The sequence below is a fragment of the Haliaeetus leucocephalus genome, unplaced genomic scaffold (assembly GCF_000737465.1).
Source record: "Haliaeetus leucocephalus isolate CR32 unplaced genomic scaffold, Haliaeetus_leucocephalus-4.0 Scaffold51, whole genome shotgun sequence".
NCBI classification, from domain to species: Eukaryota; Metazoa; Chordata; class Aves; order Accipitriformes; family Accipitridae; genus Haliaeetus; species Haliaeetus leucocephalus.
The window spans coordinates 2,614,416-2,641,948 of NW_010972487.1; the positions used below are offsets into that span (position 1 = coordinate 2,614,416).

At 35.6% G+C, this 27,533-nt stretch overlaps 1 protein-coding gene across 1 annotated transcript; it reads left to right on the forward strand.

Annotated features, from left to right (window-relative positions):
* The first annotated feature begins 20,830 nt into the window (after nucleotides 1–20,830).
* On the forward strand, nucleotides 20,831–27,464 carry SPON2 (spondin 2, extracellular matrix protein). The gene is made up of 6 exons (XM_010577604.1): nucleotides 20,831–20,931; nucleotides 21,730–21,955; nucleotides 22,314–22,537; nucleotides 22,806–22,997; nucleotides 24,073–24,247; nucleotides 26,456–27,464. Exons 2-6 carry the CDS (start codon nucleotides 21,733–21,735, stop codon nucleotides 26,632–26,634), a joined length of 993 nt encoding a protein of 330 aa, XP_010575906.1. The 5' UTR covers nucleotides 20,831–20,931; nucleotides 21,730–21,732; the 3' UTR covers nucleotides 26,635–27,464.
* The last annotated feature ends 69 nt before the right edge of the window (nucleotides 27,465–27,533 follow it).

Here is a 27,533-nt window from a genome sequence, read left to right on the forward strand (position 1 = left end):
GATACTGATGATAATTGTGAAGGCCAGTAATAGAAATCAAAATGTATCACTTTAGTACATTACATGTCTGAGTCTGTCATTCCAAAGTAAGTGCCTCTTAAAACCAGATGCTCCCTCTGCAATATTTGATGTGTGTTTATAATGGATGGACAAAGGAGATATTACATCTTTTGTTATCACTAAGCACCAAGGTCAAATTTGGTAAGTAAGCAATCGTTTCAGAGTTTTAATTATATACAAAATAATTCTGTTTAATTCCTGCAGAAACGTGTCTGCCTTTTGGGGATTCTCTAGAAGGTAACATTTTAAAATTGGCCATCTTTTTTTCATTTGTCAGGAGATATAATTTTTAAAGTATCCTTTCTTTTTTAACCTTGTAAATATTAGAAACATAATTCAGATCTTCTCTGTGTTGGCTGAGGGTGTACTGGAAGGATAATAGTAGGATGCGTGTGGCTAGTTTTCACACTGTAGCATAATGAAACTAACAAAGACGCTCCTTCTCTAGAATATTAATCACTGGAATTACAAGGTATATTAATACAGGACAAAAAGTTATTTTACTCTATCTAAATAAAACTTATTGACTTTTCATTATTTAAACTATTAAAATTTTTGTTTCCAGCGTCTTCAGAATTTATTATTTTCCAGTTCCTCATTTATTATTTAATACATGATTTCATTCCATACCATCCAAATTTATAAACTAACCTTGTACCAATGAGCACTCTCCAGTATACAGTTAAGAGCTGTGATTAAGGCTGTTAATTTATGGTTCATTCTTTTCCATTTTCCACCCTGGTGTTTGTAGTATTTTTTTTTGCCAGGCTTTTAAAATTTATTTTATTTCATGTGTTTTAATTTGGAAAAAATGCTAAGAAGTGAATCTTGCATTTGGGAAAAGAAAGGCAGAAAACTTCCCTCCCCTTACTTTTCATAACTTCCCTATAGATTTTTTTTTTTTCCCCCCAGTTATTTTCACTTTGCAGATCAGCTTTTTGTTCAGTCTCATAGAACTCCCACTTTTGGCAGATTTCTGACTGTCTGGTACTGTTCCATTCATCCCAGGAGGAATGGATTCATGAGCAGAGCAAAGGTGAGGAGTTGAAAGTTCATGATAAATAGATGTTCTTATAGTATTCCACAATTTATACTGTGGATATTACTGCTATCTAGATGGACTCTTTTGGTATACATGTGTACATATTCAAAAGAATTACATGGTGGATTTTTTCCTCTGTGGGAGCTGAACTTCTGCTTGTATAGTTCTTTATCATACAGGCTTTCTTGGTGAAAAGGAGACTGATTGGAAAAGTGCATTACAAAGGGAGAAAAAAGGAAATTGGACATTTTCAAAATTACTGAAAAGTTATTATTTTCTTTTCTAGAATTTGGTTCCCTAGCAATGGTTTGACTATATAACTTAATGTGTATTTTTTCTTTAGTGAAAGTTTTTTAGTAGAAGAGAAACCAAGTCTAATTTTCTTCCTGTCTAAATTTTCCATTTGTATTTAGGAGGTGATAAGTTTGGGGCCATAGTGGCTATTACTGTTCCTTTCTGTGCCCTTTGAGAGCTCAAACTATGTAATGAAGCCAAAGCTGCAGCTGCAGCAGCAAACATGCACTTTTTTAATGAGAAACATCTTGCTGTTTTCCCCTTCCCCACAGCAAAATTTTGCATAAGATGAAAAATAACACATCATGTTACAATTAGGCCACAATCTATTAACATATAATTTTGCAGAGATAAAATTAAATACAGGTATAACATTTTTTCATAGATTTGTTTTTTTGCACATATTATTGCACATATACCATTGTATATAATACTATGTATTCAGGAGGAAAAATACCTTCTTTTGTCTCTTTTGTAAGTTAAGTTCGTATTCTTCAGTTTTATATTAATATTTTCAATTGATAGCAATTTTATACACAAGCATCATCCTGATATAAAATTTTGGTACTATTTCACGTAATACTTTTATATAAATGAGGCTTCGATTCAGTGTGCCGTCATGTCAGCTTCATGCACTTCTTCAGTTTTATTAATTCTAACATTCGTCTGTTGAAGGGCTAATGATCTATTGTGTGTGTAAATTCCACAATACCCTATTTTGCTTTGACAGCTTACTTATTCTGGTGAGTTAATTAATGGGAACCCCAGTTAAGATGATTTTCTGATGTGTCGAGAAAACCCAAAGAAACAGCTGACAACTACACACTTTGGTTTCAGGAAATAAAAACGGTTTCCTTCCTTTCTTTCCCTGCTCTTCAGGTATAGACTATAGGGATTGTCCATTGGAAAGAAGAATGAATCCAGGCAAATCTTTCAGTTTCACTTTAAAATCCATTTTTGTAGTAGTTCCTTTTTAAGATTTGTCTGTAATATTGCTAAATTAAAAAGAAAAACAGTACAGTTGAAGCAAAAATAATTCTATTATTTTCTTAGCTATCTGAACTACTTCCTACAGTGAATTAAGCGATGTGATTAAAGTGATTAATTTTCTTTCATAGTCTTCTTTATACAGCAGTCTATGGTCTGAGATGTAGGAATCTTTAATCTAGCAGTTGAAGGCATAACAAGATACTACTGTGGCTGAAAGCAGAAGTCAGAAACATTTAAACTGGCAATTAAATGCAACTTTTAAAACCAGGATGAATCTGACCTTATTTTCAAGCATCTCACTACGCTGAGGGCAATTAATAACTGACATTTCTTCTCATAGAAAGTGACAAATTCATCATCATTCGGAATCTTGAAATCAAAATTAGATGTCTTTGAAAAAAATGTTCCGTAGCCCAGTCAAAGATTAAGACTGATAATATTAATTTATGTTAAAAAGAAAATTGTTCCCAATATGAAACAGCAAGAAATTCTTTGGTCCTTGTTATTTAGAAGTTGGATAGTATGATTATAGTGGATTCTTCTGGACTTAACAGTCTGTGGATCTACAAAAAGCTGTTCAAGTAATACATGATATGAGTACAAGCAGGAGATAGAACATTTTGAAATGAAGGATGACATTAGGGAGGCAGTCTGGCTTAGCAATTAGCGCATGGATTCACAAGTCAGAAATTCTACATTCTATTCCCATATCTGACATTGATTAGCAAGTCACATTAGGACTTATTATCAAAAGTCAGATATGCAGCTGATCATCTAATTAAGATCATCATGCTATTAGCATAACTGCATTTGCAAATCATGCATGCAGAGCTTTAGCCTTTGTTTAACCTTGATCTGTGATATCTGAAAGCAAGCTATGTTACGGATTGATTCAACTCTCTTATTCCATGATTTGAGCAGCTCACAATTTTTAATATATTTATCCTCATCAGATTCTGACAAACTGGGTCTTACTATTTACCCTTATTTTAAGAAAGTGGAACTGCAGCACAGAAATATAAGGTTATGATTTCCAAAGATACTTAGGCATTTAAAGATGCAGATAACGAATTAATGAAATTTTCATAAGTCCCAAGGAGAACACATCCTTAAGTCCTATATACCTTTTAATGACATTTTAAGTGCGTAAATGACTTTAGAATTTGGTTCTGCACCTTGTGAGGGTCTATGAAGTCAAAGTCCAGTTGGAAACTGTGTCCACATTAGCAAGTAGCAGAGACCAATATAAGCAGATTAATAAAATGAAACAGTCTGTACTAAGGATCTGGCTTTCACACATTTCAGGAGGCTTTAATGCTGGGCTAGTTCTAGTCATGCTGTGGACTGAATGTTTGCCAAAGCTCACCTTCTACTCACTTTCATTCCAAAATCCAGTTTGTGTGGGGATCCAAGACCAGTCCATAACAAGAATGAAAGCATTATTAAATGGGAATGATCGGGAAAATTGCTTCAAAAGATGACGCCTGAGCTAAAATGTTGATGTGGGCTCACTCTGTGATTCTTAGAACCAAAACAATGTGAGAAGTGTATAAGTAATTGGATTTCTTTCTGCCAAGGAGAATATTGATGCCCTTGCTTGAAAAGTTGGTATTAGTAAGCAGATTTGATCATCTGAAAAGTATGGTAAGATTGGTTTTAAGTAGCTCACTGAAAAGCTGGACAGAAACAATTAAAACTAACTTGGGAAGGGATATACTTGATTATGGAAGGTTAGCCAACTTAACAAAACAAAATACTTAGCACCTGTCCAACTTTGAAAATATTGCTGTATTCTGAAATTATTTTAGTAAATATTCTGAATCTCTCTTGGTCAAGTTTATGAGAGAAGGCAATAATTTTCCATCCACTGCATTGCTCTCACATTTTCATTAATTTTCCATGATGAGAAAATGAAAGAAGAAATGTCTCTTTTCAATGTTACTAAGTGTATGAATAAAATGAAAAACATTTATCAAATTAAATACACTTCCATGCAATAAGTTGAAAGAGAAATTAAGATTTCAAAGAACAAATACGATGGAGAGTTTCAGCCAGGTAAATAGTTCAAAAATCCCCTGGAATTACTAAATCCACTAACTGCTGTGTCATTCTTTTGAATGAATTAATTTTGTCACTCTTACAGTTTCCAGAGAAATATGGACATACGAGAGGTGCTCTGTGAACTGATATTTCTAACCTAAATATTTTAATTTTTCTAAAATATGAAATGAACTTTCATCACTGTACACATGAAAAAAACCCAAAGCAAAACAGTCCATGTGACAACTGCGGAGGTACAAGATTTTCTAAGCTATTTAGATTTCCTCCCTTTTTTCTTGTGCTTTGGTAATGCTGACATGCTTAAGTAATAAATACACATGAGTATTACTCAAGAGAGGTCAGCAAAAGAATGCTGGGAAAAAAAAAAAAAGGTCCATCGTTACCCTAATAGCCTTTTCATGCTCTGAAATATTACATCAGAGTTAAAAATACAGGATATAAACAACAGATACTAAAAACACCCAAACGAATTGAACAGGGTCAGAGGTTAGTAACACAACATGAAAAATCTATATGGATTTTAGACCAAAAAATTACTTCTTTTTGTCTGGATTTTATATATTTATGCATGCATTTATTTATTTATTTTCTAGGATCTCAGTTATGAGTAACTACTGTAAGTTTCTAGTATTTTCTTGCCATATTCTTGAGTGAAAAGGTGTCTTAATCCACATCCTTTCCCTATATTTGTGTCTGACTGAAAACTTAGAGCCTTGATGACTTGTACCAAATACTATGGATGACTCAGGAGAGTCTTTTTTCACTCTAGAAAAGTAAGCTACTTCTAGAGATTTTCCAGATGTTACTGCCAAAAGGATTTGTGATATCTTAACACGTCCCTTCAGTCTGCTAGTCTGATGGATAAATTGAAGGAGGTAGGCTTATAAAACTATACTGCTCTTCTTTTCTCTCAGTACTGTATATGCAGAACACCTCAGCTGTCCTTTTAGTATAAGTACTACCATGCTTATAATATATTTCCATTTACATTATTAGTATAGCTTGGCAAGTAATTTATAAGGTCCAAACCTACCACTCCACATTACCCTGCCTAAGAAAATATTTTTAACTAAAATATACATAGTTTTCCTTTATAACTGGTGAGAATACTCACAGTTTGCTTTTGTTAATTTTATAACATTTCCTAGAAATTATTCTCATGGTGTCTCTTACTTTTAAATTTGTGAAGGATTCCAGATTTGGGGGCAAGATTAATTTCTTTTTTAAATTATTGTCTTAAATTTGTTAGCCATATTGCTTCTTCTGCTATGCAGAAAAGAGGATCTCTAAACATCTCAGAAATAGAATACTTACAATCAACAAGGCTTCCTAGACTGCTTATATATATACCTGTTATCTTGGATGCAATTTAAAAATTTTAAATTTAAAAGAACAGATATAATTTTTGTGTTCTTGTAGTCTCTCTAGAGAAATGCTGTCTCCCTTTTCTGAATACTGAACAGGTGGGTATAAAAGGTGGGACATATTCTCTATTCCCCAGTGTGACCTCTGAAGCCTCTGTCTTGGATTTCCCTTGAGAAATGAAATGAAGATGTCTACAGATCTTACAAACATCTACTTATGGGGATTTTTTTATTTTTTTTTTTACTTTTTAAAAAATAGTCTTTACCTCTTCAGAAATTTCTGGATCTTATGAATGGCTGCTATAATGCAAAAGTTGGAGTTGGAAATCTGTTTCATTAAAGGCTGATACAACCGGGAATATATCTTAAATGCTATCAATGGTTTCATAATGGCAATACCATAGTAGGTTTTAGTGAAAAATCACTATCAATGGCATATGGAATGTCTCTATAGAAAAATACAGTGATCCTTGACATTTTGGGCACGAACATGAATGACTTGGTGTCTACCAAGATATTTGCTACCATAGATAAAAAATAGTAGAGTGGAATGTTTTTCTCAAGCAAAGTTGAAGCTGGTAAACTGCAGAAAACAGGGTTTGGAATTGCTCAGTTTTGTGTAGATTATCCTAACTGATAGAGTTTTTGAAATCTGACAGAGTCAATGAATGCTGCTGAAGAGAAGAGCTTACAAAAAAGGTGAGGTGTGGTTATGGGAGAGCCATTCATATTACCAAAAGGGTTCACTTCCTATTTCTAGTTTATTTTCTCCTCTAGCATCCAACAGTAGCACATCCCAGAGACTGTTCCTACTTCAGGTGAGAACTTCAACTCATAGTAATGTCACGTTCCTATAAAAACCTACATTCAGTAATAGCCACCTCTTTCACTAAGTTTTGCTGAAGTAGAAACTTTCTAATATCATGCTTTTCTTTTTCATCTGCACAGATTGGAATTAATCTTGTATTTTGTTATCATGCCATGACAACAGGTAGCAGTGTTAGAAGCTGGACAATTATTTGACAACATCTTTGAGAGGTGACTAGAAAGGTCAGACAAAGAGGTGGACACACTTTAATTATTTTGTAAGATCTATCCATCTGCTCTTTTCTGTATTGCCTAATACAAGTATATTCATATCATCCTCATTCTGGACTATGCTGGTGTAATCCAGACTCCGAAAGATGAGCATAACCCTGAACGATTCTGGCTCATATACCTGCACCTTCTCTCTCCAGAAACTAGGGCCTAAGGAGAGTTGATGAGTCCGGGTCTCACCTCAGGTCTCACCTGAGGTAAGGAAATAACAGGGTGCACGTGAGCCTGAAAACTGGGAAAGCCTTTGCAGTTTAGGTGGAGGCACTACGGAGTGCCTCCAGTTTCTACTGCTTTTTGCCTTCATGACAGATGACAAAACTGAGGCCTTTGTTCATGGTTTAGTCTCTATTTTATGGTGGTTTTGGTGTTTTTTGGTTTTGGTTTTTTTTTGTTTGTTTGTTTTGGTTTGGGTTGGGTTGGGTTTTTTTGTTTTTTTGGGTTTTCTTTGGGGGGGGTTTTGTTTTTTGGGGGGTTTTTGGTTTTTTTGGTTTTGTTTTTTTGTTTTTTTTCTTTCTTCTCATTTAAAAGGGTGTGACAGAACAGCAGCGAGAAAGGCTGCCTCTGCTTTTCCTGGCTGTGGCACCCTGTGTCAGGTGGACGGGAGGAGGGAACGGAAGAGATTCCAATGCCTGCATGCAGACTGAGAGACTCCTGACAAAGCGCATGGCTTGCTTCTTGCAAAGGAGCAGATCTACAGCCAAGCCTCAGAGGTCAAGGAGAGGATACATTCCTAGAGACCCAGAGGGAGACTGTGTGAAGGTTGCTGCAACCCAGGAAGGCAGTGCAAATTGCTGGACTCCAGACCATCTGGAAGGAGAGGCTCATTCTGAAAGAAAATAGAAAAACAGGGGGAAGATTTGTTTTCAAACCTGTTATTTATCTGCATCATCCAGAAGATCTGCATTTGCTCTGTTTTAAGGGGTTGTCTGTGCTCTAAGAAAACATAAGGATTAGAATTACTTTAGTGTTTTGGGGTATGCTCATTCTACAGATAAGACTGGTTAGTACTACCTCAAGGCTCAGACCTCCTCAGAGTCACATCAAAACCTCATAAAGGCAAATGTTTAAGCTTTCTGGGATGGAGGCCTTCTCTTCCTTATTTGGAAATGAACACACAAATCTTAGTAAATTATCCCTGGTGTAATTTATTTGGCCAGTCCTGCTGGTAGAAGGAGACAAATAGCTACTATAATGGACTAGAAACCATGGAAAAATAAGCTTGCTGTTTAAAATGTTGGAGTTGATCTAATTAGTGATGACAACTAGTTTCTAGTTAGTACAAGAGATTTAAGAGCATACTCTAGTACTGTTTTGTTTCCCTCATTTGTTTCTCTGATTTTCTTTCTCTAGATGCTAAAATCAAACATTTCAGTTTTCCAAGGAAGCACCTATCATATAATACACACTGCAAACAAAGTATATTTTCTATTCCGTTTAAGACATCATTTATTTATACAGTCTCTGGTTCGACATTACAAATTCATAGACATGTGGGACCCCATGCAGTCAGCCAAGTTCTCTGCTGTCCTATATCCTCAAGCAATCCTAGTACAATCCAGGGAAATAAATGCATAAGCTATAGGACCAAACTATCAACAAAAGACATTGATCCCTCTGTAAACTGAGCATAAAGAATTATACCCTTTTTAAACCCTCTTCCTTTCCTGTTTTGGGATAACTGGCAATGTTACTGAACATGAACTGAAATCCAAATGCCACATGCTTTGTAGAAGCATTGTAGCCTAAATCCTATCTGCATCGTCTTTATTGAGCAAATCTGCACCATATTTTGCTTTGTTAATATCTGTTATGTTACACTAGCTAGCTGAGATGCTAATGGATTGGTGTAAGAGAGTAATGGTTGGCAATAAGTATAATTCTGATTGTCTGATTTGCTGTATTTGATGGGACTTTGTTGAGGCATCCAACAAAGAAACTGTGTAAATAATTTGACACTGTGAAATGATGGGATTCCTGTGATAATGGTTTGAAGTTTGTGACATAACACGTGTAGATTTACCTTCAGAAATTACTATGTAGTTCACAGTAGATTTTACAAACTGCTTTTTTTCAGAAATATTTTATTTTATTCTATTATCTTGAGGAAAAAGGCAGGTCAGGCACTACTGTCACCTTTGTAAGCATCTGTAAATGTAGCTTCTCATGCTAAGAATCAGGAGAAATCTACTTACCTGCAGATGCAATGAAATGACTGTTTGTGTTTGTATCAGTTTTTATAACACTGGGACAATTATTAAAGGACAAATATTGATATTGTTGCTGGGGATGGTCCAAAGTTTGGCAGATTGATGCTTCTGAGAAGTCTTTCACTGTTGGCATCACGGTATCTCTGACTATTTTACTCACAAGTAGTAAGCTGCTTACACAACCTAATTTGCCAAAAGTTACTTAGCCAAGAGAAGTGTCAAAATCACTGTGAAGATAAAGACATCTGCTTCTGCATTAGAATAGCAGGGAAAGCAAATGCTGATGTAGTTTTCAAAATAGTGAACATGAAAAGTAGGAGATGTAACAGAAACGAAACGTGTTAAACAGAGTATTGGTAACAAAGGCTTGTTAAAAGGAGAAGTCCCAGAGAAAGACTTTGGGACTTCCAGAAAAGGCAGAGGATCCACACTTGAAAAAATAGTAGAAGCCTTTTCTTTATATCATTCAACATTGTGCTATAAACATACTGCACTTGATGAAACAGGGTACCACTGGCAAATTTGATGACAATACTAAATCAGCAGAGCGGCCAACAGGACAAACAATGCATCTGCTCTCCCCGCAGACCTTCATAATCTTGAAGAGGCAGCCAACATAAAAAACTTCAACAAGGAGTCCATAGTTCTGCCGCTGGGGCAAAATAATCCCATGCATCAACTCAGGGTCGGGATGGACTGGCTAAATAGCAGCAATGCTGAAGAGAACCTGGGGATTACCGTGGATGCCAAGTTGAATGAGAGCAAGCAGCATGCTCGCATCGCGAGTAAAGCAAAATGCATACTGGGCTGCATCAGGAATTGCAAGGCCAGCAGACTGAGGGAAGTTCTTACACCCTGTACTCACCACCAGTGAGGCCACACTGAATACTGGATTCAGTTCTGAGGTTCTCAAATCAAGAGGGGTGTTGAGAGACCGGAGAGGGTCCAGTGGAGGGCTATCGAGACAAGATAGACTAAAGTACGTGACATATGAGGAAAGGCTGAGGGATCTGAGCTTGTTTAGTCTAGTAAAGAAGAGGCCAAGGGCAACCTAAGAACAGCCTGCAATCATTTGAAGCATGCTTCCTGTCAAAGGCAGCAAAGCCAAAACTCAGCTTGGTAAAGGCAGGTGATGTAGTAAGGGACAACAGCCACAGATTGCACCTTGGGAGGTTCAGATTGCTGGGCAGGAAAAAACTTTCCACAAGGAGTGTGCTGCGGCACTGGAACTAGTTAATTGTGGAGGTGGTGGAAATTTCCACCCTTGGTGCTTTTTGTGACTTGGCCAGACAAAGGCAGAGCTGGCCTGACCTAGTTAGGTGACAGCCTGCTTTGAATAAGAGGTTGGACAAGAGACCTCCAGAGGTCCCTCCAACTGGTGTTTCTATGTTTCTATAAAGTAAATTGAATACATATTGTTCACAAAACATTTAGGAATAAATTCACTCATTACAGAATATTGGACCCATTATTTAGATGATTAAATCAATGCTTTTAAATTTCTGATTTTGATTGTTCTGTTTTTTCTATTATACTAATTCTAGAGACAGAAATGTGTCATAATGATCATATAGGGCTATTACTGCTCACAGAGCAAATTAAATGTGGGGACTGAGAAAGAGAAGAATGTAAATGATCACTGAAGTCTTTCCCTAGTTCTGTGCTTATTTACCATTGGTTTTAATGGTAGCTGTAGCACTTTAATGCAATTTTCTTTTTTTTCTTCTAATAGTGCATTTTATTCATAATTATAAAATGTCCAAACAACTACTCAAACAGTTTCTCAGAACCCATAACTGATAATATATTCAGTAAACTGCACTGTAACTTTGAAGAACAGGTTAGGACAAGAAGTGAAGCGTAATATCTTTCCTTAATTGAATCTGCAAACAGAATTCAGGGTGCTTAATTAAAATGTGGTCAGGTCAATGGCTTTTCTATTGACACAAGAGATTACAATATGAGCTTTACATCTTTTAAAAGAATAGGTCAGATTCTGATTATGTTCACGCTGGTGTAATTGTAGAGTGTTTCTGTTGATGCTAATTCATATTTATGCCAGTGCTTGAGAATTTAAAATCAATTCAAGCATTTCTAGCAATACAGTGCCTCCTAGCATGATATTTGACATTGATTTAGTTTTAGAAGTACAAGAAGTAAAGGAGCGGTACAGCTTCCCGAAATATAAAGTGCTATCAATTTATGCATAATTTGTAGATAATGCATAATATAATGGAGAAAACTTAAATTTGTTATCTCTTTGTTGAGTTCACTTTTTCGCTCTAATAATTGATAAATAAAATTCACATTCAGGCACTTATGATTATTAATAATGCAGGGATCTGAAACAGCAGTAACAATTACAAGAAATTATATAACCCATTATTTAAACAGCAGCTTTCTTCAATTTCAAAATAGCATACTTTTTAAAAATAATCTCACTTTCTGCAATACTGGCAAAAATACTGATTTAGGAAAAATTTGTTTGTACAGTTCACGTTCCCCTGAGTTTTTTTGAGAACCAAAGGGTGAAAAGAACATTTTATTTCATTCATTATCTCTGGAGAATAGCAAGTTTTTTGTTGTAGACAAGAGAACAATAATGTCTTATATATAACAGTCTTGTTTCTTCTGCTCTATACTACTTTTAAGACTTTTTGTGCTCTTGAGTATGCATGTCATGAAAACTACTTTTTTTTCTGCTGTCAGAGTTGGTAATTCTTTTGAAAGTTTCTTTCTGTGCATTGGGGTATATTTATAGCCAAGTTATAAAACTATTATTTATATATGCAGCACAATGTCCCTATGATAACCTCCCAGTTCCAAATGTTTTAAATGAGGATGTCCGACTATTTCATTTCGTCAGCATAATTATAGGAGTATTGTTAATTAAGAATATCCATTTGATAGGGGTTGACTTCACAACATTTATAAAAGTCTCTAAAAAAAGCCTGGTAATATTACTTATTGTGAGGAGGGTCACAAAAGACTTGAAGTTTCCCATAATAAACTCCGTGTGCTTGCATTTAGTTCTCTACAGTATTATTTGTGTTTCATCCAGAGATCCTCCACAAGCACACGAACACCTCTGTGGAAGCTGCTGTCATTGATCAGTGTGCAGAGATAGCTGCATGGAGTTTTCCTCAGAAATCAAAAGAAAAATAACTGTGTTTGCATGACCCTGTTTCTGAATTTATAGATCCCATCTCCCAGTCAATTAATTAGCTCCATGTTCACCATGTTCATTTAACTTCAGTGTCTTGAGTTTCAGAGAGAGATTGATTGCTGCTAACTCAGGGAATTCTGCACTAAATTCCATTGTACAGCATAGACACGGATTCATGTAATCCATAGAAATCAGCCCTACATCCCTGTCCTTTACAAACCTTAATTTTGCAATTACATTCCAGGTATTACTTATGAAAGAGTAATCCCAGATGTGGAGAGAGCCTATGAGATGATTAGGTGAATTTTTTTGGACCTCAGGAGGTCTCTAGTCCAATCTCCTACTCAAAGCAGGGTCACCTTTGAGATTAGATCAGGTACCTCAGGACTTTATCCAGTCTTGTCTTAAAGCCTCCAAGCAGGGAGTCTGCACTGCATCTTTGGGCCAACTGCTCCACTGCTTGACTGTTATGATGGTCAAAAAGTTTTTCTTTATACCCAGTCCGAACCTCTTTTGCTTCAGTTTATGCCCATTGTCACTCATCCTCCCAACGTTCACCTCCATGAAGAGTCTAGCTTCATCTTCTTGATGACCTCCTTATAGGCACTCGAAGGCCACCATCAGGTTCCCTTGAAAGCCTTCCCTTCTCCAGGCTGAACAAAACTTGGTGGCTATCCACTGAACTGACTCAAGTTTATCAATGTCTTTCTTGTATGGAAGTTAAGGCGGGGGTGAAATACTGGATACAACATTCTAGATGAGGTCTAATGAATGCTGAATGCAACACTGCAAGTGCCTGAGGCCTTTACTATGTCTAAGATCTTCTTATGCTCTCAAATGACATAACCTTTTTTTATCAGCTGTCATTAAATTGGAAATTCCTAGTTTTTGTTAGTGGGATTATGTCATATTTATAACCAAGCTAAGGAATGATGACAGTATTATATATGTAAACAGGAAAGTTGTACTGATTTTCTTATGTAATTTCCATGGGGGAAGGTAAAAATATCTTGGTCCCAAAAACGTGGTCCCACACTGCCAGTGGACCACAACTCCTCATTCCAATGCTACCCTTAAGTCTGCATTGACTCCCCACCAGTACTGGGGTGGGAAGAAGATACTGTGCTATAGTGGCAAATAATGGATCTTTTCCTGAATTAGAGCTATGTGCAGACTGTGATCTATGGATGACTTCCCAGAAAAGATCAATTCATTTTTTACAGTACCTCATTATTCACATGAATTAAAGATGCAACTCTAATAACTCCACAGCTATCATTTGATATATTTAAGACCTTTGAAAAAATACAAGAGAAATCAACGAAACTGACTGTGAAGCAGGAAATAATGTAAACAAAGAGTGGCCTTGCTAGTGACTACTTTAGAAATATAATTTGGTGGTCTTCTACAGTGTTGCCACAGAGATAAAGGATTGACATTTCTATGAGGCAAAGAAAGCATCAAATTGGTCTTAGAAAGTGAACACTTTGAAAAGTAGCCTTTGTAGTGGTATGAATAGAATTATTTAGTGTTTAAATCTTTCTCCAGTGGAAATTCAATGGCAAACAAGAAGTACAAATGTTAACGGTACAGGTTCATTCCACTTTACAAATGAAGTGAAAGATATAATAGGAAGATTGGATTTGTTGGAAGATGCAATCCATATTTTCCACAAAATGAGAACTAATTTTTATTCTTTTAATTATCCTGCTGTGGTGTTGTCCTCCATTTTCCTTAGCCAGTTTTCAGTTCTCTTCTTCTTAAACCTTTGTATAGACAGCTATCTTAAATATTGTCTATGATATAATAGAAAACTACTGAATTTATTAGCAAGTGAGGGTTAGAAATAAAGACAGTTCTATTAGCAACAAAAGGATGTGAGAAGGATGAAATCCAACAAAAAAACCCCCAAACTCTTCACATTGGAAACAGTGGAACCAAAAACTAAAACTGGTATGTTAAACAAGCACAGTAAACTTGAAAACTACCATATTGCAATGACCACAGAGTTTTCTACACAGGCTGTATACTCAATCCTACAGAAGAATGGTGGAATTAAGTAATATGGTAATTGAAACACTTTTTTTTTTACATTGTATGTGTGCACAATACCACAAAATATCCTGTCTTGTACTGTAATGAAGCTGTAATACAATATACATTAGATTCTCTTCAGAGCAATTTTTGTTTCATTTAGAGGTTTTCCTGCAAATATCTGAACTAAATTTAAAAGCAGGGATTCCCACAAGTGTCCAGCTCAGGTCTGCAAGATTTGCCTTCAGCATCTTCTACATATTCAGCTTGTTTCAGAGTTCTGCTAAGTCATGCATGCTACACAGTCCAGTGAGCTAAAACTGCTGGCGGATGCACTCCACAGATTAGCACAGTGCTCTGAAAGCTGACCCTCATCCCACAGCTCAGAATATCAGACTCATGAACAGGTCAAGAAGCTGGTTTTTTTCCTCAGCTCTGCGGAGTTTTGGTAGATAGAAAGATAGCATGAATTCCTCCTCCAACACCCTGTTGCAAGACCGTTTGAAAACAAGAAGAGGCAGTGGCAGTACCAGCTGGCTGTTGCAGGTACGCAATAGTCTGAACGACGATGAAGTCCAGGACAAAGGAGCTGCTTGAGTGCATAGGTCTTGTGAGTCTGCTTCATACCCATCATAAACATTAGCCATAGTATGGGAAGGAGGCTGCCGATTTGTTATTTAGCTGCTGAGTTGGCGGAGAGGATTTAAATGGTTTGTTTCCAGTTGAGTTCATTGTTGCCAAGATAACTCTACTTATAAAGGAGATTACAAGAAATCATGGTTTCTGCTACAGATTAATTGGATAGATAACCTTGATGGTTAGGTCATCAGGATGTTCTGACTGCTGAGTGCTTGTGAGAGCCAAGAACGACCAGCTGTACATGTTATGCCTGAAGGACCATGGTGAAACAGGAAAAAATGGATCTGACCTTATTAACAGTAGTTAATTTCTGAAGGATACTCATACAGTGGAAGACAACTTCTGCATTAATATGATAAATGATAGATCAGGAAACCAAAAGTGCTGGTGAAGGTGGCTATCCAGAAAAGTCAAACACCTTGGGTTCTAGAGAGCTCAGCAAACCAGAATAGCCAAAGAACCCCTAGGCAATGGATGCACTGATGGATACAATCCCTAGTCTCATTAACCAATGTGTAATCCATGGTTACACTGTCACTTCCATGTAAATTGAACCCCTTATTTCCACTGACATGGGTGCTTCCATCCTCTTCTCTGTTGGGAGCTGTTTGTTCTAGTGTGTTTCTTGTGTCAAACAGCGAGTCAAATGAAGGAACTGATTTGACTGAAAGCTAACTTACAAAGATTTACTATTAAATGGGTCACTTCTTCGGTGTGTTGCACAGTGTAGCCACCTTTTACTGGTGTAAAGGAGGTGAAAATAAGAAGCTGACATGCAGAAAAGGGTGGGATTCTAGGATCTTCTTGCAAATTCTTTTGGAAAACAGGACAGATGATATGTTTGTTGTTGTTGCACAGTTTCGGTGAACCTAAGCTGTGGGCAGGGGAAGAAGCCCAAAGAGAAGCATAGTCTCTGGTCACTGTCACAGGGGACCTTGAATTGGTTATCTAGTGCTGGCCTATATATTAGGTTTTTCAGTACTAGAAGTGACTTAAATACAGATGACAGAAGAATGCAGAAGATGGCAGAAGAGCTTTTTGTTGCTCATAGGTGTCATTGCGGTCAATAAAACTGGGATTTTTTCTTATCCTTTTCCTTATCTTGGCTTGAATTCTCAGTAAGCCCTGAATTAAAAAAAGAAAAAACAACAAAGAATCCCCCCCCCCCCCCCCAAGCCCAAATCCAACACCCTTACAAAGGGAATTTCTAAACTCAAAATACAGAGTGAATTTGCAATTCCCTACTAGCAGGTTGAACCTTGATTATAGTCATCAGCGAGAACATCTAATGAAGTCCACTTGCCTTCGGATTCAGCAAAAGATATAGATGCCTGAATCAATTACTTATGTGTAGATGCTTACAGAGAGCTAGGTGTCTGATCAATGGAGAGCTTATCAATACAGTTAATGGAGACCAGAGAGCTATTCATCAGTTATTCATCCGGTCAAATAAGGTATGGATGAAAGGGCGAGCTGAATGGTTCTCTAGATTCTATCAACTATAAGAAGTAGACCTCTATTGTTTATAGTGGCAGTTTACATATCTAGTTCATATGTACACACTCATTTTAGGTACCTTAATCTGCAAACTAAATTTTTATTCCGAAAGATAAACAGAGATTAAAGCTGCCTTCACTACTGTTGTACCATCTAATATTGGGAATCCTTTATTCTCCTATGTAAATGCTTTATTTTATAAAAGCTTTCAAACCAACACCAGAGTTTCTCCATGATAAAATATTCTGCTGCTTGCCACTCTGGTATCGAGATTTTACAACTTAGAGCTCAGAGGGTTTTGACTGAATGTAAACCTTTTGGCATTGCTGAGTGTCCATAATCGTATGTGTATCCATGGTAACTACAGGAAAGAAAGTATGGCTGTATAATCCTTCTTAAGTAATACAATATTATGTTTTTCTTGTTAGACAAAGAAATGCTAGCTAGTCATAAGCACATTAAACAGCCTGTGAATATCAAAGTTGCACATACGCTCCTTAACAGCAAAATGGAAATTGTTTTAGTAAAATTGTAATGTGTGGTAACACTTCAGGAATATAAATACAAAATTTCTGGAGCTTCTGTTTTGAATAAAGGTGGGCAAACTAACTTCAGATCAATCATTTTAGTTAAACCACCTTTCTCTTAATCTTACAGTTTAATAGAAAAGATATAACTAATCATGCAAATCTTGTTGCTTAGTAGAAAAAGGGCTAAACTATTCTCTGACTAATCAAAATGGAATTTATACCCTTTAATGTCCTATATTTCTGTGTGATAGCCTAAACGTGTTCATATAAATGTTTTCATATGATGTAAATGATTCAAGAATCAACATGATATTTACTACACTGCTATATTTTTAAGTAGGGATTTTTTCCTTGTTTTATTAACTATTTTTGGTTAGCAAAAATACAGAATATTTTAGACACAGTTATGACTGTTATTTAGAAACCAAAAATATCTAGACACCATTTTTGCTTTATACTTTCCAGCTTTCGTCCTGTGAATCTTGGTAAAGCAGCAGGAACTGTAAGACTGTTGTCTTATTGACAAGAAACAGGAGAAGTTGCACACTTGTGCAAGCAAAATTAAACACAAGGCACAATTTGGCACTGATGCTCAAGTAAAACAAGCTTTGTATGTCTACTCCCTCTAGCATTCGGGGTCTATAGAGACATGCAAGTGGACAGAAAATAGGTGTACCTGAAGAAACACAAACTTGAAAAATAAAATGTATTTTGCTGCAAAAGAGAAAGAAGAAAGTCCAATTCTATATACAGGCAAAATTGTTTCTAAATGGAAGGGTTTTTTTCCAGTTTTCCATGAGTTTTCAGCTGCTTTCTAATGGGACATACAAACTGAAGAAGGAATGCAAGCATAGGTTCTGATCCCACAGCAATTTTTTTCTCCAACTGCTGGCCCACAGAAATTTGGCATCTGTGGCTTCCCAGCCATGAAAGTAATCCATTGAGTGGAAATCTGGGTTGTTTTTTGTTTTTTTTTTTTCTGTTTTTTTTTCTTCCCATCTATGAGATACATTTGGTGTTTTGATGTCCTTCACAATGTCAGAGACTGATTATGCTTAGCACAGTTTCTATTTAAAGAAATAAGACTGGGAGTCCTCAGGTTGGGTCTATGTTTTTCTTTGTTTTCCCCCTACTTCAGCCATGGGGTGGCGAGGCAGGGGCAGGAGAGAAGATAATTAAATAAATTTACAGTCACTGTATTTTGCCCAACAATTTCATTATGAATCCAACAATGACCAGAACGAGTCTGTAGGTCCTGATGATTTTAATCCTGAGAAATCTGTCACAGCAGAGCCCTCATTGTAAACAGGGAAAGGTCCAATGTAGGAATGGTAAGGAAGAAAACCTCCATTTTGGACCAGAATCAGAGAACAAGAATAAGGAGTATAATCCAGTTTCCCTGTAAGTGTTTGCAGTCTTTAAGGAAAGAATCCCTCTTCGGTTTTCAAACTAAAATGCTTCAAAATGTCACATTCCCACACTGGTAACGTAGGAAAATAAAATATCTAGACTCAGTTGTATTCCATTAATTGCATATCTGCTGTTGAAGAGGAAGATAACCTCAAGAAATTTGAGCAATGGAGCTCTAGAAGAAGGATAAACTGATTACACAGAATTGTAGAACTGGAAAGCCTCTTGGATGCTCAGTACAAAGCATCACGTACTCCTATTCCAGGGAAGAATCAACTATAACTTTTGTGATTTTTGATATTTTTTTGTCTACTCTGTACTTAGAAACCTCAAATGACTTCCCAAGTTAATGACTTCCAATGATTCAGTTCTTTTATCATTTAGTAAGTTTTTCTTATAATAGCTGTGCCAAATTATGCAGCCTGCATGTATTGTCCTGTTCCTGGATACATTCATAACATGTAGTCATGGAACCGGAATGATCTAGTCTGGTGATGTGCCTTTTGGCAGTAATTTTTCTTCGAAAGGAAAAGGCTAGTCTAATATATTAAATAATTCTGTGCTGGATTCAGAGCTAATTTCTTTGTTCTCATTTTAAGTATTGTCCTGGAAGTGTCACAGTATGTTTCAATATGTGAAGTTAGCTGGTTCGGTAATTGTAATGATAAACAACAAAGCCTACTGAAGCTTAAAGCTACTTAGTAATAAATAAGTAAGCCTTAAGTAATTTTAAAAGTGCTCTGAGCAATATACTTTAAAACTTGTAGGACCTTTGTATAGTTCTTCTAGAGGGCTGCATGGGCTGGAAGGATCACCCACTTCTGATGTAGGTAGACTCAATTCTCTAAGGAACCTGTGAATCTGGAATTCTGTGCATAGGAGGGAGTGAGCTGGATGTAATTCAAATATCATCCTTCAACAAAGACTCAAAGAACTGGTATAAAAGTATCCATGAAGTCTCTTTGCCCTTTTTCTTAGTGGAGTCTGGCTCCTGGAACAGAAATAAATTATGGAAAACATTGCATTAACATAGGAGGAGGGGGCCTTGGAAACAAAGGGCATGTCCATGTCTAGATGGCTTAACCTGCTACAGAATTCCCATAATCTATCCACATATACAGGAATCGTGGTTATAGGTGCTGAATCCATCTATGTTGAAACTTGCAACAGATTCCATTTTACCAGGAGAATAATCAATGGAAATTCCATTCAGACATCCCAGTTTATTCATCTCTTGGCTTTTCTTGTTGATTTACCATGGAGTGGAGGGCAGAAGGGAAGGGTAAGTTTCCAGTTTGAGTGCCACAAAGCTCAGACTGATTGTTTGGTAACCACCTCACCGTGGACAATAGCATGTCACTTTAGCTATATACCTACCATATAGCTATATATGATGGCCTGGGAGTTTCATCTGAAAAATAACTGCGGGGTTTTTTCCATATGCTGTACCATCATATTAGAGATCTGTGGAAGTACTTAAGTGACATTCCTCACAATTGCAAAAGAAGACTCTATGAAAGACTTCCTTCATGGTTCAGTTGCTGATCAGCCACAACAGCATTTGTTAAACTTACAGGCATGGCACAAAGCCCTTGTTTTCCCTTATTTGAAAGGTGGGGGAGAAAATAATTTAAAATCAATATTAAACATTATTTTTTAGTTAGGTCACTGTATTATGCATAATTTTTCATAGACAATTTAAATAATTTTTTTGATGTAAGTATATGTACTGTGCTACAGAGGATGTATGATTTAACTGTAGTAAGATTTTTATTTGGGGTTTTTACTCTGAAGACAGCAAAGAAAAATCTCAGAGCTTCCCAAAACCACTCTTTCCAAAGAAACCACAATGTTACAGAGCCCTTTCATCATCCAGCATACGGTACTGTAGAACACAAAAATATACACTGTACTACTTTAAATTAATTCATATTTGCAGGAGACACAGTCTGTGTGAGTGTGTGCAATTATGAAATGTAACTTTTTTGCCTCTTGACTTTTTTAGCTGCCTCACCCCTTTTATTTGAACACATACATATGGTGTGTGAGAGTGAGCAAGCTCTCTGTAAATGTTTGGAAGGAGCATCTGTCAGACAATAAAACTTACAAGAAAACATGCTTCTCATTTAAAGTGTATTCACTAGAACTATTTCAGTGTTGGAATCAGTTCATTTGTATAGCTTGGAGGCATTAATAAGAGCAGAGAACTGTAAAGGCACCAGAAAACTCGAACTGTTACTAAGAATCCAAGGGGTTTTTTTAAAGCATTTCGTCTATTCGGCATCACAGTTTTCTGATAGGAACCTGAACCAGTTGACAGACAGGAAACCTCTGATAGTTCATCCAAAAAGATTGCAAACAAGAAGATGGCATGCTTTTTGCAAACCTGGAAAGTCTAAAGATTACAATAATTCTTGGACCAAAGGGACCCTCTTCAGGCATAAATAGCAAGACTCCTACTGTCTTCTCTTGCAGACCAACTCAGCTGCCAGCAAAAGCAGGTGCTCTCCCCCTACCAGTGCTCCAGAGGAAATATTTAGTGAGTATTCACAGCTCTTTTTACAAATTAATATATTATTCGTGTTTTAGTTATGTTTGTATAGTTTTCTCAAAGGACAAAAGCATTTAAAAATAAGTTTTTAAGGCTGTTATTTTAAACAATTGCTGGAGTTCAACAGTCTGATGCAATTACCATATTAATTTTTTTAAAAAATTACACAACCTATGACAGCAACTTTTAAAAAAATATTATTTTTTAGCAACTGTGTAGCTTAAACAATCTGAAGCAATTACAATGTATTTTTTAGTGCCCATGTTATGACAGCAAAGTAATTTATATAAATATGAAATGTATTTGACTTAAAATGTTATGCCATAAACCAGCCTTTGTAGAACACAAATTTAAAATAAATCATTTCTTTTGGCAAAGTAACCTGCAATTTAATCTTTAGAAGAATAAATATACCACTAATGTTTTCCACAGAAACAGTTGCTACTCTAATTGATTCAAGATGTGGCTCTAATAAGATTTCAAAAGAAAATCAGAAACAGATTTTTCTCAGAGGTAGTACTACGGACAAGGTTAAGATTTTTTTGTTTTCATTAGAAACACTTGTCCCAGGTAACGTTACAGATTTGTAGTATATAGCGTGGTATATATCAAATCTGAAAGCATTATAATAATGTTTTTAGAAGCATAACAATTCTTAGTGTTTCAGATATATGCTTTCTTTTTGGTTATAACTTATGGTACGTTACATTTTATTAGGTAACTGTTATTCAATTTGGAGTTTAAAGTGACTAATATGGCTAACATTTTTTTCTTTTTGTGTGGAAGGGAATGGAAAACCTGATGTTTGTCTACTGCTCCTGTAAAGTTATCTGGACATTACTTGTAACAATACTAGGTTATGCCAGCAGCTTGCCTGTGGGTGATGATTCTATTTGCACAGCAGAGGAACTTGCAAAGTACAGCATAATCTTCACAGGGAAATGGAGTCAGACTGCTTTCCCTAAGCAGTATCCACTTTATAGGCCCCCAGCACAGTGGTCATCAATGCTAGGTAAGTGAAGTATGTACAGTTTTAAAAACAGATTAATGCCTTGGCCACTGTGATCTTTTTCTTCTAAATAGTCAATTTTAAGATAACTAATGAAAAAGGAAAAAAATAGCTGGAGTTATTAAAAGTAAGATGCAGAAATTGAAGTATCCACAATGCTTTCAAAAATCCACAACTGTTTTCAATTGACTTCTGTTTTCAATTGGCTGCAGCTGAAATAAACAGTGATAAGCCAAATGTTTTCGTGTTCACTCATTTTTATACACATATTTTTTAACCTCAGATATAAAACAGAGAAACTGAAGAAATAGGGGCAATCTGAATCAGACTTTTATGTCATGCCATGTATTCACTCAAATAGGTGTTACTCATAGTTCTGACTACAGCATGTGGAAAAAAAATGAATATGCCAGCAATGGTGTACGTGATTTTGCTGAAAAGGGTGAAGCATGGGTATTAATGAAAGAAATAGAAGAAGCTGGAGAGAAAATTCAGAGTGTACATGGAATCTTCTCTGCTCCTGCCATTTCCAGTGGTACAGGACAAACCTTCACTGAATTAGAAGCACATTCAAGACATCCCTTAGTAAGTAAATGTACATATATAATTTTAAAAGTTTATTTTATGTCACTAGCACCCAAAATTAAATATTTGAGTTCTCACTTGTAGGAACAGTATAATGCAAGAGTTACTAAAAAGCATGTCACATTGCAGGGAGCACTGTACAGGTTCTATAAAGGAGAAGAGCATAATGACATTTATTTCAAAAATTTTAAGTTAAAATTACTATAAGCAGGACTGGAGCATTTCCAAATAAGCGATGCAATCCTGATGGATCATTTTGTTTCTTTAGGTTTCATTTGTTGTACGAATTGTTCCAAGCCCTGACTGGTTTGTGGGTATTGACAGCCTAAATCTCTGTGAAGGAGATCACTGGATGGAAGAAGTATCAGTAGATCTATTTCCTTATGATGCTGGAACTGATAGTGGTTTCACGTTTTCCTCCCCAAACTTTGCCACTATTCCACAGGACACAGTTACAGAGGTAGGTGTATATACGTAGTTTAGCACTTTAGACCGATATGTTTTGAGACCTCCCTTTAAAAGATAACTATCGAATGACTACACAATAGACTCTTGTGAAACTGATTTCAGCATTTGAGAGTGCTGATGCTCTCTCTATATGAATTTATTACATAGCGGATAACCCTACTGCTTTCGTTTATTTTCTGTATCTTTCAAATTTATGAGGTAAATGCAGATGGTTCATGAAAATTTGGCTCTACATTTAAAGTATTTTCTTTAAAAGCTGAGTATTTTTAGATGATTTTTAACAATTCTTAAAACACCAAGAAAATAAAAATGTTCACAAAAGTCCTGGCATTACTAAATGTGTATCTAAACAGGAAAATTCTTCGTAGTGAATACTGATGTGGGGACGAGTTTTCAGTTAAAAGCATTGGTGAAACTTGAAACTGTTACAGTTGAGGGAAAGGAGCTAAGGGAAAGCAGAGAACTTCATCACTACTGCGGTGACCCCACTTTAAATCTCTTTCTCGCTTGATGCTCTATATGCCTCACACTTTGCTTTTATCATTTAAGGGTGGTGGGGAACAAAGGATTTTGATTCAAATATTTTGAATATTATAAGCATTCAGTTAATCCTTTCTTTAAGGTCAGTTTTTCTAGAGCCAAATGCTGTGCTAATGAGTAATGAGAAAAGGAACAGAGAAGCTGGAAAACAATACATTTGGCCTTCTATATGCATATGACAGCTGCTATAGCATACCTAATACTATTATTTAATAAGCTTGTATTCTTGCTTGTAATAACATCCACTTCTTCCCATCAAACCACTCCATACATTACTGTGTTTTCAGTACCTCCCACCGCAGTCCTCTATCCAAAGGTTGGCACAATTCATTGTGCCCATTCTTAAAGCATTATGCATAAAAATGCTGGGATTACCAACAGCAGTTGTGTGGACTGAGGTTCATAGAAACTGGTTATATGCATTTTACTTGCCAAAAAGTATTAGCATGATGTGTAAACATGATTTTACAGTTATCTTCTTACTAATATGATGTAGTTCCTTTAAGGTTCCCCTTTTTATTTCACAGATCACTTGTTCCTCTCCAAGTCACCCAGCAAACTCATTTTATTATCCCAAACTCAAAATTTTGCCACCTATTGCTCAAGTAACAATGGTGAAATTAAAGAAAAACCAGCTGGGTCTTTCTGCACCTTATTTTAATCTTCCAGCTAAAAGCAATGAAATAATAGACTCTGTCTCAGGTAAGTGATTAGTACTTTGATATGCTCAATTCTGTTATTTCCGTTCACTCAGAAAATATGTGGAAATCTGGCAGGCAATGTGGATGAAATAGGTGATTAGGCAGAATATTCTCCTATCTGCATAGGAATAGTTTCCAGACTCACACATGGGAAATCAAACAAGCCCATTGACATAAAAGAGAATCCCTGAAAGAATGAGGAAGGGATTGCGTATTTGATCTATGGTTCAAAGGTTTGGGTTATATCCATAGTAAGGGCTACTCAAGCCTTACTATCAGCATAAATCAGTGAATTTTATTATTTATCAACACTTGATCAGAATCAGAGTTGCCAAATTCTTTGCAACTTTGAAGTAAATATTCATCGGTAAGTTTGTACATGATGATGGAACAAAAGTACTATTATTCTTGTCTCTTGCTGGGTCAGAGGGCTTGATAGTTATGTGCAATAAGAATTGATATAATTCAATTGATTTGGACATATTTGTGATAGAAACATACATCCTGACAACAAAAATAATGTTCTCTCTCATTTTTCTTTTCTTAAAAATATTAGCTAATAACCTTGTTTAGGTAGGAAGACATGCAAACTACTGACTCAGGTCAGTCTTAAGGGTAATTTTCAAATCTCCAAATTAACAAATACGTAAACATAATATTTGCTCTAAGGGAAAGATAGCAGTTGGACAGTGTCCGCTGAGATTTTCTCTTCACACTTTTTGAGTGATTTTTTACAAAGTGAAAGAGGAAGGTTAAGAATAAGAAGACTGCCATCCTAAATACTATTTGAGAGACAGCAACAAGCTAAATCCCCAATGAAGAGCTAGAAGAGCTGCCATGTTCCAAGAGCTTCTCCAGAATGTCTGAAGATGGCATGCCTCTAACTCTGTGCTGAAGACACCTCACAGTCACTAAAATAAAGCTCATTAAACAGCTAATAATGCATGATTTATACTTTGATAAATGTTTTTATCAATTTATAGTGGTTTAGTGTATTTCTATTGGTAAACAAGACATATTAGAAGTGAGTGCTACATATCCCATTTCAGTCATCTGCCTTTCCCTCAACATCTGAAAGGAACATTTGGCCCTTTTTAGGATATACATTTAAAACAATGCATTTAAAGTATGTTATTTAAAAAAATCATTTTTAATGATATATCTCCACTTTATTGTATATTAACCAGTAAATCAGTCTATTTAAAAACATATTCCAGAATCAAAAGGACAGATTTAATTACCAGAGATCAAACTGTGTCCCTCACTCCCTCTAGAAACATGGGAATGAGCGATCACAACAGAAGTGGTGAGTTCCGCTGTAATAACAGAAATTTATACCAGAGGTCACACATTTAGTACAGCATTTAAAGCTGGTTTTGTGCACAGGTATTTTACCCACAGATGCTGTAATACGCAATTTTGATGCAATTTCCTGTGACAAGCAATATTTTTATTTAACCTACTAAGGAATAGTCACCTATATTTTTATGAGAGATATTTTCAGTGGAAGTATACATTATGAAAAATAATTTAGAGTTCCTGATTTCTTTTCTTGCAGCAAATTAAAACTATACTGAAAACTCTTTTAGTATTAAAAAGCTTCTAATGACAGAATATCTTTGTTGGCAAAGGGAACTGTAGTGTACAAACCAAACAATAGCAACATGATTTAATAATAAAAAAATGAGACTTTATTTTGGAAGCAAATTGGAACAAAAGTTAAATGGAATTCAATTGAACAACTATAGGAACAATATCTATCTGCAAAGAAATATGAATATACCTAAATAAACCAGAGAAAAGCTTTAATCCTGGTGTTTTTAGTAAGCCATGCAAAGGCAAATGAGTTATAAAATTGACAGCAAATGTTTTTTAATGCAATCATTTGAATGCAATTATTTTAAGCATAGTTTTCTTTGATAGGAATTCTGTATTTTCAATTTAATAGATAATATGCTGCACTACTGATACAATACCTCAGTCTCTAGACTGTAATAATAATAATAATAATAGTAATACAAGTGTTGATGAGCTTAGGAGCTGAAAACAGACTTTTTTATTTATGAGACAATGTATTGATTTTAGTAATATCACATGTATTTTTGTATAAGAAAGGACACTATTTGATCATCATTCCTTAATGCTTTGCCAACTATTTGCCTTAAGCACAAATTTATGTAAAGTTACCTTTTTATTGTGTATATTGCAGAAACACCACTGGACTGTGAGGTTTCACAATGGTCTTCCTGGGGTCTCTGTAGAGGTCTTTGCAGAAAAACAGGGACCAAGATCAGAACCCGTTTTGTACTTCTTCAGCCTGCCAATAATGGAATGCCTTGTCCAAATCTGGATGAAGAAACAGGATGTGAACCAGAGAATTGTGTCTGAAATAAAGAAAAGATAATAATTTAGATAATTTAAAAATAGGATAAGTTTAACTAAATCTAAACTACATGTCAGTCAATGTTCTTTATAATTTGGGTATGCTGCACTATTTTGCTGAAAAGGTATATTAGACTGGTTTTGAAAGTTGCTGTTTAATATCAAGATTTTGGGGGGTTAAATTCCTAAGGTTTAGTATGACAACAGTACTTGATCATTTACAGACCAAAACCCACCAAATAAAGCCTTGCTATAAATATACTGTAAGTTCTTGGACTACCCTCTAGTGGCAGAAAAGAAGACATTTGGAAAGATTATACTTCACCAATGTAAAAATCTTTCAGTGACAGAATCTAAACTAATAACGTTCTTAAATACTGTAATTTGTTTATCTACAGCTATTTATACCTAGAAATTAATTTTTTCTCTAAATTATGTTTTTATAATTTATTGGCATTTTTGTCGTCTTTCTAAACATGTTTAACATACATTTCTTCAGAAACTACTTACATAAATCGGAGTGACCAGATGTTTGCAGTGTGGTTAAGACAATAGTATAACTGAGTAAACTTGTCTTGAGACTTATGAATACATAAAAATGTATTTTTCTTTTCTCAAAAGTGAGGAGAATATCTGTCATGAGGACACTCAGCCAACAAAATTATTAGAAATAATCAGAAGTGTGGATAATAGTAGAAAACCTCTGAACTTAATTAAAAGTGTTAGCTGAGATTTAAAAACTGACTGATTGCTGGTATGTGTCCCTCATGAGAGAACTATCTCGAAGTTAACAATGTTGACCATAACATAAATTATATCATTGTCTTTATATATGCAGTAAATGTGTCCATATTTTTTTAAATGTGCTTGCTGCTATTTGGGTCATCCTAACATTTTTACAGAGA